The 15,979-nt window shown below is 42.9% G+C and overlaps 1 protein-coding gene across 1 annotated transcript in view; it reads right to left on the reverse strand.

The window, feature by feature from the left end:
* The window catches only part of LOC111596156 (huntingtin), a 43,234-nt gene that overhangs the window by 16,152 nt on the left and 11,103 nt on the right, over nucleotides 1–15,979 (reverse strand). The window contains exons 7-16 of the mRNA XM_023310246.2: nucleotides 15,365–15,700; nucleotides 14,390–15,309; nucleotides 12,228–12,962; nucleotides 10,408–10,974; nucleotides 10,142–10,325; nucleotides 6,107–6,438; nucleotides 5,154–5,690; nucleotides 4,788–4,945; nucleotides 3,594–4,215; nucleotides 165–866 (exon numbers count right to left, since the gene is read on the reverse strand). Of these exons, the coding sequence (XP_023166014.2) occupies nucleotides 165–866; nucleotides 3,594–4,215; nucleotides 4,788–4,945; nucleotides 5,154–5,690; nucleotides 6,107–6,438; nucleotides 10,142–10,325; nucleotides 10,408–10,974; nucleotides 12,228–12,962; nucleotides 14,390–15,309; nucleotides 15,365–15,700 (5,093 nt within the window). The remainder of the gene's footprint in view (nucleotides 1–164; nucleotides 867–3,593; nucleotides 4,216–4,787; nucleotides 4,946–5,153; nucleotides 5,691–6,106; nucleotides 6,439–10,141; nucleotides 10,326–10,407; nucleotides 10,975–12,227; nucleotides 12,963–14,389; nucleotides 15,310–15,364; nucleotides 15,701–15,979) is intronic.

Raw genomic sequence — 15,979 nt, forward strand, 5'->3', positions numbered from 1 at the left:
CACGACAACTGTCAGCTGGCCCTCGCTGGGCTCGCTCTGCTGCTGCTGCGGCTGCTGCTATTCTTGTGGCACAGCCAGTGGCCAAATCAGCTGCCAAATTCAAATTAAACTAATGTGCGACCAGCTGTGCCATCCCAACAAACCCTTTCTCCTCCACTACTTACCACAGTGCCACGGCAAAGTTCGTTCAACATGGCACGCTGCAGGCTCCACTTTAGCGGCAACTCGGCTGCCTGCCCCAACAGCACCATCGGCTCCAGCAGCCGCATGGACAACATCAGCTGCTGGCAGGCGAGCAGCACGGGCTCCAAGGCATCGCCGCCGGCAGCACTCATCAGAAGTAGATTGTAGTATTTACAGAGGAACTCAGATTCGGCCAAAACCGAACGAAAAACTGATTGCAGCGCATCCTTGTGCCGTGAGCGACAGCAAACATTGTGCAGCGCGTTAACGAAGCGCCCAGCCAATTGGCAATAGGCATGGCCAGACGGGCTCGAGCCCAAATCGCAGCCAGTGCCCAGAGCCAGCAGCGCATCCAGACAGCCCAACAGCTTCTCGCTCAAAACTTTGGCAAAGTAGTTAATTTCGCTTATGGTGGGTCGTGAAGTGGCTCGTGTGGAGGCAGCAGCGCTGGCTCTGGCGGCGGCAGCTGCCGAAGATGTCGAAGGTGCTTCATCCTGCCAGTGCGTGGGTGTTGTCGGTGTTGCTGTTGCTATTGTTGCTGTTGCTGCTGCGGCCTGCTCGGCCTGAGGATTATTTTTCAAATAAAGTTTTATGTGATTCACCAGATAAATTTCTTCGGTTTTCAGAATTACATTTGCCAGCGTAATCATTGCTAGCGCTAAATCACCAAAGTTGCCAACGTCCTGCAGGAGAAAGAAAGGGATAAACGTTAGTAGCGAAAAGGACTCCTAAGTGTGAAACTTTGCATAAATTGCAGTAACAAAGTTGCCAGCGACAACATCAACATATTTTCCGCCAGTAATTAGAAAGGAGACTCCCCACATACACACACACCTCTAGTGCGCCTGCAATGCAATTAAATTTGCTAGATTTTAATTTCCAAATAGGCATTTTTTTTTTTTGGTTTGACACGAATCCTGGTTGCATTTTTAATATTTACACGCAAAAAGTTATTTAAGTTGTGGGGCATTTTCAATTTCAATTAAAATGTTTATGCTATAAAGTTTTGCCAACCCAACACATACCCGCAGCATGTGGCTATGTGTGGGTAAAGCTGTTGCTCAGCCAGTCGTGCATTGACTTATGCGCTCATTGCCCGACTTAATTACTCATGCCTACCTGGCTGGCAAAAAGTGCGTGGTTGGCTACATATTCAATACCCTGTAAATGCAGATAGGTCCGTGCGAGAGGCAATGCAGAGAGAGGTATGCAGAGACCCAAGAAAGACCCAAGTATAAGTGCAAGTGATGAACTCTGTAAACCTATGTAATTATAGGAGAGGTTTGGCTCATTGATTAGCCAATAGTTTATGTAGATGGATGCTGGGTATATCCTGCTCGGTCTCTCCTCACTGTTACATTTTTACTTAATTATTTTATTTTTGTCGGCTCATCATGAAATTAAATAAAGTGTAATTGGTTCAAGTTTTACAGCCGTGTTGTTTAATTGCGTTAATAAAATGAAGTTGAGCTCAGTGGAAGGCAACAAAATATTTATCAATGGCCCGTGGCTCGAAAGCTAACGATTTAGTTCCGAACGTTAGACGTGTGATGCACTTGCCTCAATGTACCGAAGGATGTGAGCCGAGGACAGGCTGGACAAGTAGCTGCATATGTAAGTAAGTGTCCACGTCCTCACATACATTCACACACAGTCTCTTGCACACTCACGTATATATATACAAGTGCATTTGCTATGTAATTAAGTTGCGAACAGCACAACAGGCTCTGGCTGGCTCTTGCTCCAGGCGCAACTCACGGTATGGCCATGGGCAGGAGCCGGGTCTGGGATCTGGTCTGACAGGTCTTGGCAGGGCGACAGTTAATGCATGTGTAGCTTAAATGCGCATTAATAGTTGAAAATGTGCGGCGTTGAAGCGTAGGTATTAAAAATGTCACGTATACGACATGTGCCACATTAACTACGGCGCCACATGCAACAACAACCACACCAGAGGCAAAAAACTCCACATATAGACATATATGTATATATATATATGTATATGCCGCAAGAGCAACAAAGTGCATTCGTGTGCATGTAAATGCAAATAAGCAAGCGCATTGCTGGACAGGTGAAAGGAGGAGGGGCAATGACAAATCGCTGATGAACCCACACGCCAACAAGCAGTCGCCCAATTGCCTCCCCACAGCTCCAGTAGCAGCCACAGGCCACACGAGGCCAACTGATGCACGAGTGTTAAATGAACCATTTGCAGTGCCTACTTTACGTGTAACACAGTGTGTCAAACAAGTACAGAGCAGCGAAACAAACTTCTAAAGCAGCTGACAATTAAATTTATAAACAAAGCGACATTCGATACTGTTAGACGGCATTCGGATAAATCATCAATTGAAATACATCAAATAATAATAATAACAATACTTTTCATTGCATATCAAGTGTTGTGCATATCCATGTGATATGTGAAACGTGAAGCCTTTTATAGCAATGTAATGAAATAAGTTGAATAACGAGCAGGTGAGAAGTGTATCTATATATATTTCAGATGAGTTGCAGTATCTATCTGTCTCACTATCTTTAATGCTGACCAGAGTATGAAATATTGTGTCAGCTCAATATAACTTTTCTATCTTTTCTTTTCCCAGACTTAAGGCAATAAACGGATTCGAGTTACTTGTAGCTATTCAAATCCGATTTCGGTTAGGTTACTTGATCTTTATATTGATGCGCGATTCAGATATAAGCTCTATTTGGCATGCTGTTTACAATCTTAAATATGTGACAGAACTTGTCATTATATTGATTACAAATTTTAATCGGCTTAAAAGCTGACAGTAGAAAGCCTGTAATTTGTGATGCAGTCAGAATACATTAGAAACTTACTTAATTTGACAATGCACGTCAATTATTCAATTTATTTGGCTGTCTGTTCTATCTCAAAGTGCACACTTGAGTAATTGATAATTGTGATATAAATTGGCAGCTGAAGGCAATATAAATAGAAGGAAACCATGGACACGTCGCACTGTCTTTTGAGCTTCATTGGTCGAGTGCAAACGCAAATTTAATGCCAAGGAGCATATATTGTAATTGTCATTTCAGATAATATCACTCAATTCGTGCTGTTAGCATATTGTGTGGAACAATATGGCTGTTGTTGGCAATGCAATGTTGTTAGGCAATGAAAGTGCACCTGAATGGCATGGAAAATGTTAGCACGTTGCTTGCCACAGCGGGGCAAAGCAACGTGGTGTTGTGTCCTATCAATATATTAAGAGATTTTGACACTGCATTTGTGAGTTACAAGTACTTAAGAAGGCATTAGAGAAGCGCATATTTATGAGCAAGAGTAGTGCCGTGACCGCAGGACTTTAAGGACTTCTGCTGCGCTTCATTTCTTTTGAAATGCATTCAGTGGCTGCATGTGAACTTTCTGGCATTGTGCTCACCTGTTCAATGAAGAGCTGCAACAATTGCAGAAATTCCTTGCTGTCAGCCAGAACATAGTTGCCATTGTTGCGAAAGCAGCTTTCCAGCAGCCGCAGATCAACGAATGTGTGCAGTCGCAACTGTCCGGTGGCTAGCGAGCGGCAGACCAAGCCATAAACGACATTCGCATCCTGTGCGCTTAGATATTTTGGCGCGTCCAGCTGTTGCAAACTCCGCTCGTACAGCAGCAAAAGCGCCAGCAATTGTTGCACGGCTCGCGCATCAACAAACTTCTCCAGCATGCCCAGCACAACTTCCTTCTGTGTGTCCAGTTCGCGCCGTTGCGCCAACAGAGCCTCCTTTGTGTCCTGCGTAGCCACCGCCGTTAACGGACTCTGGCAGCTGCCTCTCTGCTGTTGCTGTTGTTCCTCCTCTAGCGCCTCATCGAGGGGGCTATGCATAAAGAACAATTCGTAACTGAGCGTTTTCAATGCCAGCAGCGCCACATCCCGCACTGCGCCATTTGCCAACAGATTGTTGGTCACGCTTATGATCTTCGGTATGGTTATCAATGGACGGTCGCTCTTATGGGTCAGCTGCATGAGAAACTTCAGCATAACAGGCACTATAAGGCCGGCATTTCTGTACAGGGAATAAATGAAGGCAAATAAACTTTGAGAAATATTCTCTACATGTAGATAGGGCAGTAAAGAGAGATCAATTGAGATATATATTGACTTATAGCTTTTCAGTTCGTATAAGTTATAACAAGCTGTATCTAAAGAAGTCTACGATAAGTACTTTCTTAAGTTTTAAGGCATTTATTGAAATATTCTTTGATATCATGGAAGTATGTAAGCTTTAATTCTGAGTGGGCATATTAAGCTAAAATATCATAGATTTAATGAAAAGATATATTGAAAAAACTTATATCAGCTTGAATCTAGAAATGAACCTTTTTTAATTCAGAATTAAATCTTGAACTTTATCCCTTGTGCTGCCGAGTCCTAGTCAAATACTCAAATAAATACTCAAATAATAAATGAATAAAAGTTTTTGCAGATATATTATGCACAACATTAGGCCACATCTTTCTATTTTCTACTATCAATAGTTTAAAACATTCGCTTAAACGAAACCAATCATATAATTTGCATTTCTAATGTTAGTTTTAGGTAATAATATACGCTGTGTGTTTATCGAAGCGCACTGACCTGTCGATGCCATTTTCAATTAGGTCCAAATTGTTTAGTATTTGCTCAAAAATAACACTCTTTGAGTCTAAAATGCTGTAGGTAACATTTAGGTCGAGCAGCTGCGATAGTAACTTCAATATGGGCGCCTGTATCAGGGCATTGGACTTCATGAAGAGCTGTGGGCGAGAGGAAATGCATTGAATACAAGTGCAACGCAAATGTTTGCCATAAATAAAATATGAATGCATGCCACACACATGCCACACACACACACAGGGGAGGCATGCGTGCTGCATGCACCTGTAGCAGGTGGCTTTTGTGTCGGCGCATTTTTAATCAAACAAATTGGCAACTACTAAAATTAATTAGCAATCCGCCACTCACCGTCAAACAGTAGATGACCAGCGGCTCGAACAGCTTTATAAGCCGGACGCAGTCAGCCGATGGCGGAGTATCCGACTGCATGCCCCGCATGAAAAGGGAGCCCAGTATTGGATGTGTTGCAGTTAGTTGTTGCATTGTTGCAGGGGCATCGGTTGTTGTTGGTGTTGCTGTCGAGCCTATAGCAGCTGGTGGCAACATTGTGGAAGGACCGTTGGCACAGTGCTTGGCCACAAAGTAGGGGCGCACAAATGTGGCATGGTATCCGAGAGGCTGCTGCTGCACTTGGCTTGCATAATTTTGGCCAAATAAATATTTCAACAGTTGCCGCAGACAGGCAACACACTCGCCGGGTGCATAATTTATGAGCTTGGTCAAATACTGTAGTATTTCTTCAATTAATTTCAGAGCCGGCGCATTGGCCGCTGCAGTCGCAGGCAGCGGCGGTGGCATTGATGCCTCCAGGCAGAGACTAAGCGCGTTGAGGCAGCTCTTCAGCAGGCAAATTAATAAGCCGCCAGCATCCTGATTTATAGTTATCTGCAAGCAAAGAGACAGAGGGAAAGCCAAGAGTGGGTTAGCCCAGGAGCCAATCTGCTAAAAGCCTTGGCATTTTATTGGCCACGCCCTAATGCCAGTTTCGGCGAGTGGCAAGACAAGTCAAAAAGTTGAAGTCAAGAGTCGAGTACGTTGCCAGCATTTCATTTTTTACAACTCATTGCGTGGCGGCTGCTTTGCCCCAAAAGTGTTGCATATAAAACGGCGCATTGCGTTGTACGTGCAACGTGCAATTGGAGTCGCGCACAGCAAACTGGAAGAATTGGTAAATCTCGGTGCACGTGCCCCACGAACTTTTGCCATTTACTGCGCCAACAGCAGCCGCAACTTAATGGCGCCACGCCCCCGTAGGAGCGCGCCCCCTCGCGGCACTGTCTTCACCTGAGGCTTTGACTTACCTTGTAGCTGTCATTAGCACCTCTTAAAATGTTGTAAAGTTTCATGTAAACGTAATCGCTGGCAAAGTAACCCATCGCTTGAAGCGTCGCCAACGTCTCTCTGCCACTGCCGCTCAGCGAGAAGAGCTCGCTCTTGCCCGCCTTGGGTGGTTTGCCGGAGTTGCTGCCACCACCAGCGTTGCTGCTGCCCCCGCTGCTGCTGCTGCCGCTCGGCTGCACTGGGCGCTGATTGCCCACCAGATGATAGTAAATGTTGAGCAGCTTGACGCAGTGACGCAGCAGAAATTCCAGCTGGTCAGCGGGCGGCGCCTCGCCCGTGCTCAACATGCCACCTGAAAGGGGCCGCATATTAATGACAAATTAAGCCAGCCAATTGTGTTTAAATGTTGAACAGATACTTTAAAATGTACAAATGCCGAGCTATTGCAGCGCGGTAAATTAAAAAGCCATTTAATGAATATACGCGCGAGGAATGCACGGGAGATGGGAGATATTCCGCACAATTATATAAATACCGAAGGCAAACAAATAATGTTAAATTAAAGCAAACATTGCATAGGTAACAAGCGGAAAGCGCTTCAAAGCACAACATGATTTATATGCATTCATTTAGTGTGTGTGTGTGTGGGGGGGTGTAGGCATTTCAATTTATATTCCAATATTGCAGCGCCAGCAAATACTAAATACATTTTTATTTGTACGCACAAAGAAAATGGAAGCAAACTTTTAATATTTTTTTCCCCTTTTTTGTTGCACAAATAAATTAAATTGTATTCGCTTAAATATTTATAAAAATTAAGTGTTCGGGGAGCCATTAAAAATAACAACAGCAAACCCGCAGAGCTGCGACAATGTGGTGCCAGCACAGGTGAAACCATGGCAGAGCCAAGGGCGGGCTCTGAAGTTTGCATTACATTAACTAATTAATTGAAAATTGAACATAATGAGACGATGCCACAATTCTGTTGCTAATTTATATTTATTTATATTCATATGGACGCAGAATACAGAACAATAGTTCCATTACGTCCAGGCTATGCGGCAGGCAACATAAGAATTCTACCAATAATCGAAATTCCAACTTGTCTTTAAAATGTTTGCAATTTAAAGAGACAAAACGAGAAAGAGATGGCAAGAGTGTGAGAGTGAGAGTGAGTACTGAACAATAAATAAATAAATGCATGCAGTAACGCACTGTGCGTATGCGTAATATTATTTTTATTAATGCCAGGAGACCGCCGCACGGCCCAGCTCAACGGAGACATGTAGATGCAGGACGCACGCCGTCAGTTGCTGTCAATTTGATATACACTTGGGCTATCAGTCAGGCATTTATAGACAACCAATCCGGCATATTCTCGTTTTAATTGAACATTTCGCAAATGAGCTCGCGCCGCACTGAAAACGACTGCATTAATTCCACTCATAATGCGTCGCATTACAATTTGCGCATAAATAAAATGACTGTGAGAACTGCGCACAGAAGATATCGGCCATTGGCTGTTGGCTCTTTAAGTTGTTAAGCTTTAATTGCATACAATTTGAGTAGTCTTCAACAACAACTTCTGCAATTACCATAGGGTTTGGGGAAACTCTTTAAGCAGAATATTGATAGCACTGCTGCACCACGCAAGGCAAAATGTGTATACCAAGGTATTATCAAATCAAAAGCAGAACCCTGTAAATTTAGTCTGCATAGATAAATTTCATTAAATATTCCAATAGAAATAAAATTATTTAAGCAAGATTTTAGATAGCTTTACAATAGCCTATCCGTTAGGGTAACTCATAGTCGTGCCTTCTCGACGTACAGAACTTTTCGCTGCCGCTCACATGTCAACAATATGATTTGCATACTGTCAAAACTTATCACAAAACACTCACCAAAAAGCCGTAAAGCATTTGGCGATTTTGTTTTGAAATCGATGCTCGGATAAAGTCTGCACACACGCACATCCCAAGCATATATTCAGGCGTATGCATGCATAAATATTTATATATTACATGGCAGGGCTATAGTTGGAGGTGCGAAAGCGCTCACGGCTTAAAAATTAAATTATTTGCTTATGCAAAAATGCACAAATGCAAATTGCATTGGCTGCGGTGAACGTGTAGCACAAGAGTGGGGCAGGCACACGCGGCATGTGGCATGAGTGGGGGCAGGAACACGGAGTGCAGGCTACACGGTGCGAGTTGCACAAAAACTATTTTACATTTAATGGTTTATTAATAATTTAATTACTTTTTGATTATGGTGGATTACATTAGCGCATTGCAAATACGCGGCTGACAAACGGGCAAAACAAAAATAGAAATAAAAAAATAAATAAAAATCATTATGGAATATAAAACTCGAACCTTGCCGCTGACAGCGACAACAGTTTGACAATGGGCGTGGCGCCATATAAAAAGCCATTAATGAAATTAAGTTGAAGTTTGGTTTTCTGGTTTATGCAATTTGGTAAATTGAATTAAAATGTTTATTAGCTTGCAAATCGTATCGGTTGTCATTGTTGTTATTGTTGTTGTTTCCGCTTTTAATTGTTGTTGGCACATTTGGAACGAGCACTCCGCTAATGGCACTGTTGAAAATTTTTTAATTACACGCTACCAAGTTGATGTCGAATATTTAAACGTGTAACTATTAAGAGCACGGAACGCTTGGTTTGCCAATGAGCATATCAAATAAATCGAATATGAAATGCGATAAATAACAAAACTATAAATTTAAGCTATATTAATAATTATTATGGCTGCTTGTAATCAGATAAAAGCTTGAGCCTATATTAATACTATTTTAGTAAGATAAACTAGCTAAATTTATATTGATTTGACTCATTCACATTAACAATAAAATTATCTGATATAGCGTATTTAACTATCTCCCATCTGTGATATCAGTCTAGTCTAGCCATATTAACAATTACAATTTTACTTCAGTCATTTATAAAGCACAAAAAAAATTAATAAATTGAACACAAATTGAATTATTATGCCTATAGAAAATTAAAAATATTTATGCTAATTTACGCTTTGCTTCATTAAAATTACAATTAAAATCATGCAAAAAAGGGAGAAGAAATTTAACAAAAAAAAGGTATTGGAATATAGCACCACCGAGTACCACGGATAGCATAAAAATATTTATGTAAATTCATTTAATGACAAACAATTAATTAAAATGATTTATATGATTATTTCTTTGGCATTTACTGCAATGCAATACAATTAAAAACAAATTTTCAATGATTTTTTTTTATTATTTTCACTATTTAGTGGTTCGAAGTGGTTCAAACTGTTTAATGAACGGATGTGAATAATTATGTAAAGATGAAAATTAAAATACTTTATTATTTCATTAGTTTAGCACTTTAAGAAATATTCAATTGCATGATTTGCTGATTCGAAAGTTCATTCACCATTTGATTATATTCGACGTATATATATAAACCTATGAAGCTATGTATCTCTCTACAACTATATATTTCTGTATATGTATATGTATGTATCTATGCATATATGTATGCAGGTGTATAAGTATCTTTGTATCTTTATGTATGTATCTATGTATTTATGTACTTATGTATCTATCCATCTATGTATCTATTTCTCTTTCTATGTATCTATGAATCTATGAATCTATGCATCTTTATATCTATGTATCTATGTATATTTATATCTATGTATCTATGTATTTTTGTATCTATGTATCTTTGTATCTATGTATCTATGTATCAACGTATATTTGTATCTATGTATCTATGAATCTATGCATATCTATGTATATTTGAATCTGTGTATTTATTAATCTGTATATTCAACTAATTGCAGTATCTTTACATAGCTTTGCTTCTATTTATCATAGTATACACATCAATATAGCCATGTAACATTGTATCTGAACAATTAACTGTAAGATACGCATTTTGGTTGAAATTTAATTGAGGTCGCCGAATATGTGAGAAATTCTATTTGGTATTTAGAGCCATTTCTGTATTTAGGACTATTGCGTGGCTATGCAGGAGTGGCACTTACCTGCTATTAATTTGGCCATCACATCAATCAAATCGTTCTGGCAATTCAAGTCGCCAGCTGTTGCACTATTGTAATACGCGTAGCTCATGCAAATTTCAATAAAATTAAATTCTGTCCAGGCCTGTTGATAGTCCACGAAATTGAAGTGCTTTAGCAGCAGCCGCAGCGCGTTAATTATGCCAAACTGTCGAATGGATTGAGAGCAGAAATGTTGTTGGGTTTCAATCGGGTTGGCTGGCAATCGTATAGCGCACACAAATATTTACCTGCAAATTTTTATCATTGAGCGTCATCAATTTATTTGTCATGCGATACAAAACTTTAGCCAAAACTTTTTCCTCTTGCGCAATTTGACGTTGAAATCCAAAGGCAAAAACATGGCCGTCACCGTAACTGCCATCAAAGTAGGCCGACGCCGCAGCGGCTGCACCACCAACAGAGCTGCCCAAACCAATCGTTGTGCCGCCACCGCCACCGCCAACACCAACAACAGCTTCTGCGGTGGCAGCATACGGCCCGTGACCGTGCTCTCCGGAATCTAGGGCTGCCATTGGAGAGGCAATCGTTGAGCTAGCCCGGAATAAATTACGCAACGTCACGGACATGCTGCCAAATATGCGATAGTCGAAAAAATCCCAAAGCAAATTGAAATTAGTTTGTTGAGTTTCAGCATTCATGTTTCCTTCCTCAATTCGCATCGTTGTTGTTGTTGTTGTTAGCTCCTGTTGGCGCGCTGTTTGCATTATAAAGCGGCACAGACTGTGGGCTGCCTGCTCCCTTACACGCGCATCATCGTCGCCCAGCAACTGCATAAGTTCGTCCAGGAATTGAGCCTGCAGGGATCGAAAAGCGTTTCCAAGTTAGTTGACTGCAGCTTGTAAATCAAAAACCCGAGCCAAGTTTTCATAATGCCGTTTCCCGCTACAACAACACCCACGCTTCCCACCTGCTGCTGTGCAATTTTGGGGTTGCATCCAAGCAACAACTCTTTCAACTTTCAACTTTCAACTTTTCATATGGCCACTACCAGTGGATCTATTGATTGAAAATATAGTCGAATATGTTCACAAAAACTTGGCCCTACGCTAATCTGTCTTATGTGCAACATAAGAATTCAGCAATATTTATGCAAATTTATGTTTTCCATGTTGAAGATGAAATCCTTATACATATGACTTAGGGCTGAGAACATAATTTTATATAAGATTGATATATTTATGAAACACAGAAAAATGGGCTAATTCGTCAATCAAGACATAAAATTGCTTATCAATTCTAAATTAACTCTGCTTACATGTAATTTCAATTTTATGAGATTGTAATCAGCAAGGTCCGTTAAATTAAACATTCTATATATTCGACATTGTAAGTTATTAAGTTTCAATTTAATTTATATTAATTTCTTGTGAAGCATTGCGCTTGACGCTGCAATTTTCAATCAAAGGCTTTTCATTCCCCCAGCGAAGTGTCATTTCCTCTTTTATCGCTGCATGTGGCAACATACACACATATGTGCCGCCCCACGCACCGCCGTACGGCGCACAATTGTTTGCTAAGTCTTCAGTCTGTATACACGTACGTAGTACGTCCCTTTTACCATTTAGCAAATTGCTTGGCTTTCTCAAAATAATAAATCAACAAATACGGAGTATATGTATTTGTATACATGTCTATATATATACATATATATATATATATATTTGTCTGTGCGCATGCATGTATGTTATATGTATATAAATACGCTGCGAGATACTCTAAAAGCAAAACAAACTGTCAGTCGGATCGGATCGTATTGGGGGCAGTCTGCAGAGATGCACAAAGAGCCACACTTCAATGCACAAAAGTTCAATAAGAGGATGTTGCCCACGCCTGGCTGGGGAAATGCAAAGGGCGAAGGGAACTGGAGCCGTTTGGGCTCACTTCAATTGCTTTTGAAGGCATTTGCCAGGAGTGCGGAACCAAAAAAAAAAAAAATAATAATCTTCACAATAAACAAGCCAAACAGCTGCTGGCCAGACCAGAGAGATATGCTTGAAGCAGCGTCTTTTTGTTTCTGTTGTTGTAATAAGGCGATTTAGCTGCTTACCTCATAAGTGCAGACAATGTCCTTGTTGCAGGCAGCCATTTTCCAGTTACAGGCATCGGTCGTAGCTGCACTCTGATTTTTCGACTCCAATTCCATATCGTTGTCGCTGCTACTGTTGTTGTTGTTGTCAAAGGCACAATCGAAATTTGCGTAGTAGGAGCGTAGCAGTACGTAATTTAAATTGGAAATAACTTCGGCATATTTATTCTGGACCAACCAGTATTTATTGTGACGACACAATCGAAGTTTGTTCAAGAGCAATTTTGGTGAAATGGCAAACACACAGCAGGGGCCAGGCTCATTATATTGGCTAATGTTGTTCGTGGACTGTTGCTGCTGCTGCAAGCGTTTCGATTGCAATTGAAAATCATTCAAAAGAGCAGCTAGCAGCTCATCATTATCAGTGGCTGACGACCTGGCACACATCCTGGTCTCATCTGCCCTCGAGTTGTCATCGTTAGAGTGCCATTGTTGCTGCTCCTGCTCCTGCTGCTGTTGCTGCTGCTGACTGCTTAAGGCATTATCCAGATTCTTTGGAAAAGTTTGTTGGCCAAATGTTTGGGCCTGGCCGGGACCCTTTTGTTGTCCACTTGGCTGCTGCAACTGCTGTCGCTTCTGATGAGCATGATAATGACATGGCGGCCCTGTCAAATATTTGGACACCACATGCGGAAATATCTTATCGAATGCATTCAACGCTTGTATGACCACTGTGTGTATCTCGTCCTCAAAGCCCTGCAAATGTGCAAAAGCAGAAAAAAGTTTTCAGTTTATTTTCTTCGTTTTTTCATCTTTTTTTTGTCAAAATTTCTTCATAGATGGCCTCAAGAACAGACCGAGCTGCGTCCAGACGTTTGGGCTCTGGCTCTCAGTTTGCGCTGCTAAGCGAATTTGTGTTTTATTGTTTGCACAAGCAAAAAGTTTTGCACAAGCTGGTGTGTGTGTTTGTGATTGTGTGTGGGTCTACTGAGTGTGTGCATTTTTAACGAATCTTAACAAGCTCTTCCTAGCCAAAGGGCTATTGTTATCTCAGTTGCCCTGCTCTAGGGAAGATCTCACTCTGCATACCATATATATTTATATACATATAGAGATATGTGCGTGTGTGTGTCTGTGTGTTTGGCAAGTGCCATTGAGACGGATTTGCTGGCATTAGAATTTAGGGCAGAAGCATCTAATGTGATTTCCAGCTGGCACGTTCGCGCCGCTTTGCAACTCGTTGCATAACAACATTGCATAATCAAATTGCGCTTTTGGGCGCGCCGACTGCAATTTAAATTTTCGACCGGCCACTAAATTATTGAATTCAATAAGAAGAACAAACTCCCCCTTAGAATAGCCCAAGTCAATCCAACTGCCTGGCCACATGCTATTCATGTATGTGCACCTAACAATTCTCGGGAGAGAAATCAATGTGGAAGTTATGCGCACATTCTCCATTTGCTTGCGCGTGTGTGAATGTGTGAGTGTGTGTTGGTGTTGGTGTTGGGGTTTGGCAACGGATGCGCTGTTAGCCTTAGGGGCATTTGCACTTGCACATTGCTAAAGCGATAAGAATTTTCTTTCTTATTTTCAAATGAAAAACAGCCCGGCACAAAATGCCGCCGGCTTAGCTGCAACTGCAGCAGCAACTGCAGCGCCGAGTACTGCAAAATATTCAAAAGCATACACCAACAGCCATTGATATGGACACGTGTCTGTGTCTTTTTATGTATGTATGTGTGTGGGGGTGTGTGGGGTGTGTGGGGGTGTGTGTGTTCGCCTGCATGTGTTAAAATATGTTAGCTTGTTGGTTTAACAGAGAAAAAAGGACGCAGCGTGCAGCGAAAAGGTGGAGGTGCATATTTATAGAATGTGGAGGAGAGCGAGAGACAGAGAGTGAAAGCATGGGAGAGAACCCAACGTAAGGACAAACAACGCGGCGAATGCGTTATGCATAAGCTTGCCACGACGCAGGGGCAGGTGTAAGTTGCATGGGCAGAGATACAAGCATATATGAATAGATAACTGCATGTGGAGCATCGTTTGCCACATTAAGTCACGGTAGATAAGCCACTCGCAACCAGCCACACCCAACCACACACACAATCAGTAAGGTATCAAAGAACGCGCTTGCGGCTATGCAACACTATTGTTGTCAACATGCTGTAATCCTAGCATACCTTCAGCAAAATGGCCAACAAATGCGGCAGGCCGATTCCAGGCTGCAGCTGCAAGCAGCGACCGGCTCCGCTCGCCTGCACAAAGCTACCCACTATTTGCTGTACACCGCCACGCAGCATGGGATCGCAGTGTCCGTGGAAGAGCAGCACATCCGCCAACGCTTGACCACCAGCGCTTGCTGTAGGCGGGCTCGTACGTGGAGGCGTATAGCTCGCGCGGCTGCGCATCGACTTAGTTCGCTTAGGCGGCACCGGTGGCAGAGCCAATGGCGGAGCATCTTCTGCAGCCACTGTGATGCGATACGAATGGCCGATGATCTCTGATCTGGAGAGATGACTTTCGGACGCATTGGGCTGCTGTAGATTCGACTGACGCCTCTTCTCCAATTGAGATTGCAGCAGCGTAGCATCAGCACTACGACTCAAGGTAGGCGATTGCTGCAGATAAGCAGGGCAGGTGCTGGGTCCAAAATGATCATCCTTAATGTCCAGCAGTAGCTGATTATCCTCATTATCGACAACTGACTCAAGCAGCGATCCTGTCATTGATTGACACAGCTCCGCGCTCCGCTGCGAGTCGTTGCTGCTCTGCGGAGTGGAAGCTTGGGTGCTATTTGCACTAATTTGGACAAGCAACTGCAGCTCCTGCTCGCTGATCTCTAGCGGCAACTGCAACACGCGTGGCGCCAGTCGCACACATTGCGCAATCACTGCCAACGATAGACTCTTGATGGACACACGACTTACAGTGTCCGGCTGCAGACCTGATGCCTGGCCGCTGAGCAGGAAACGTGCAGCGAGCAGACGAGCTGTGTAGTAAACCAGGGATTGCTCCAGAATGCTGCCAATTTTCACGCTGATTAGCGCATGACCCGATATCGTTTGCTTCAGCGGTGAGCTCTCCTCCAGAAAGGGATTAGCTGTCAGGATAAAGAATCTAATTAGTCTGCTGCACATGGACAGCAGTTGGCTTACCGTTGGGCGTCCGACGTAGCTGCGGTTCCACTGCAGAGTCGTCCAAAGCTGTCGCTGCTGCTACTGCAGAAGCTGGTGCATCCATCAGCAGCGCCGTAGATGCCGTGTACGAGCCACTGCCCGAACCTGTAGTCTCTTCGACTGGCGTGGGCGTCTCTGTTATTGAAGGCTGACGCTCCTGCGGCCCAGCCGCACTGCTGCTGGCTAACGAGCTCAACGAGAGCGTTAGCGAAGCCGTCGATGCAGCATCCGATTTATCAGTGGTTGGCGCCAACTTGGATGGCGTGGATTTGGAGCCGCTTGATTGACGAAAGAGCTTACTGACCGACTCTGAAGCTGCAAGACAAAAAACCAACTCAGTTGAGCAGTCCAAACTTCTGCCAGATAACTTGCCCTGACACTAATGCCAGGCCCGACGTTGGCTCAGGCTAATTGTGGTTTGCCACACTGCCAGCTTACCTCAACCCCAGCCTCAGCTACATCAGCATCAGCATCAGCATCGGCTTCAGCATCGGCTTCAACTTCAGCTTCACTCCCTCGCGCTCAGAACTTGTAGCCAATTACCAGGCACATTTGTCTGTCGCGGCCGTCTTGGCTATTGGGGCTTTTAAGAAT

Source organism: Drosophila hydei, unplaced genomic scaffold, assembly GCF_003285905.1.
Source record: "Drosophila hydei strain 15085-1641.00,03,60 unplaced genomic scaffold, DhydRS2 tig00008119-arrow-pilon, whole genome shotgun sequence".
Lineage (NCBI taxonomy): Eukaryota > Metazoa > Arthropoda > Insecta > Diptera > Drosophilidae > Drosophila > Drosophila hydei.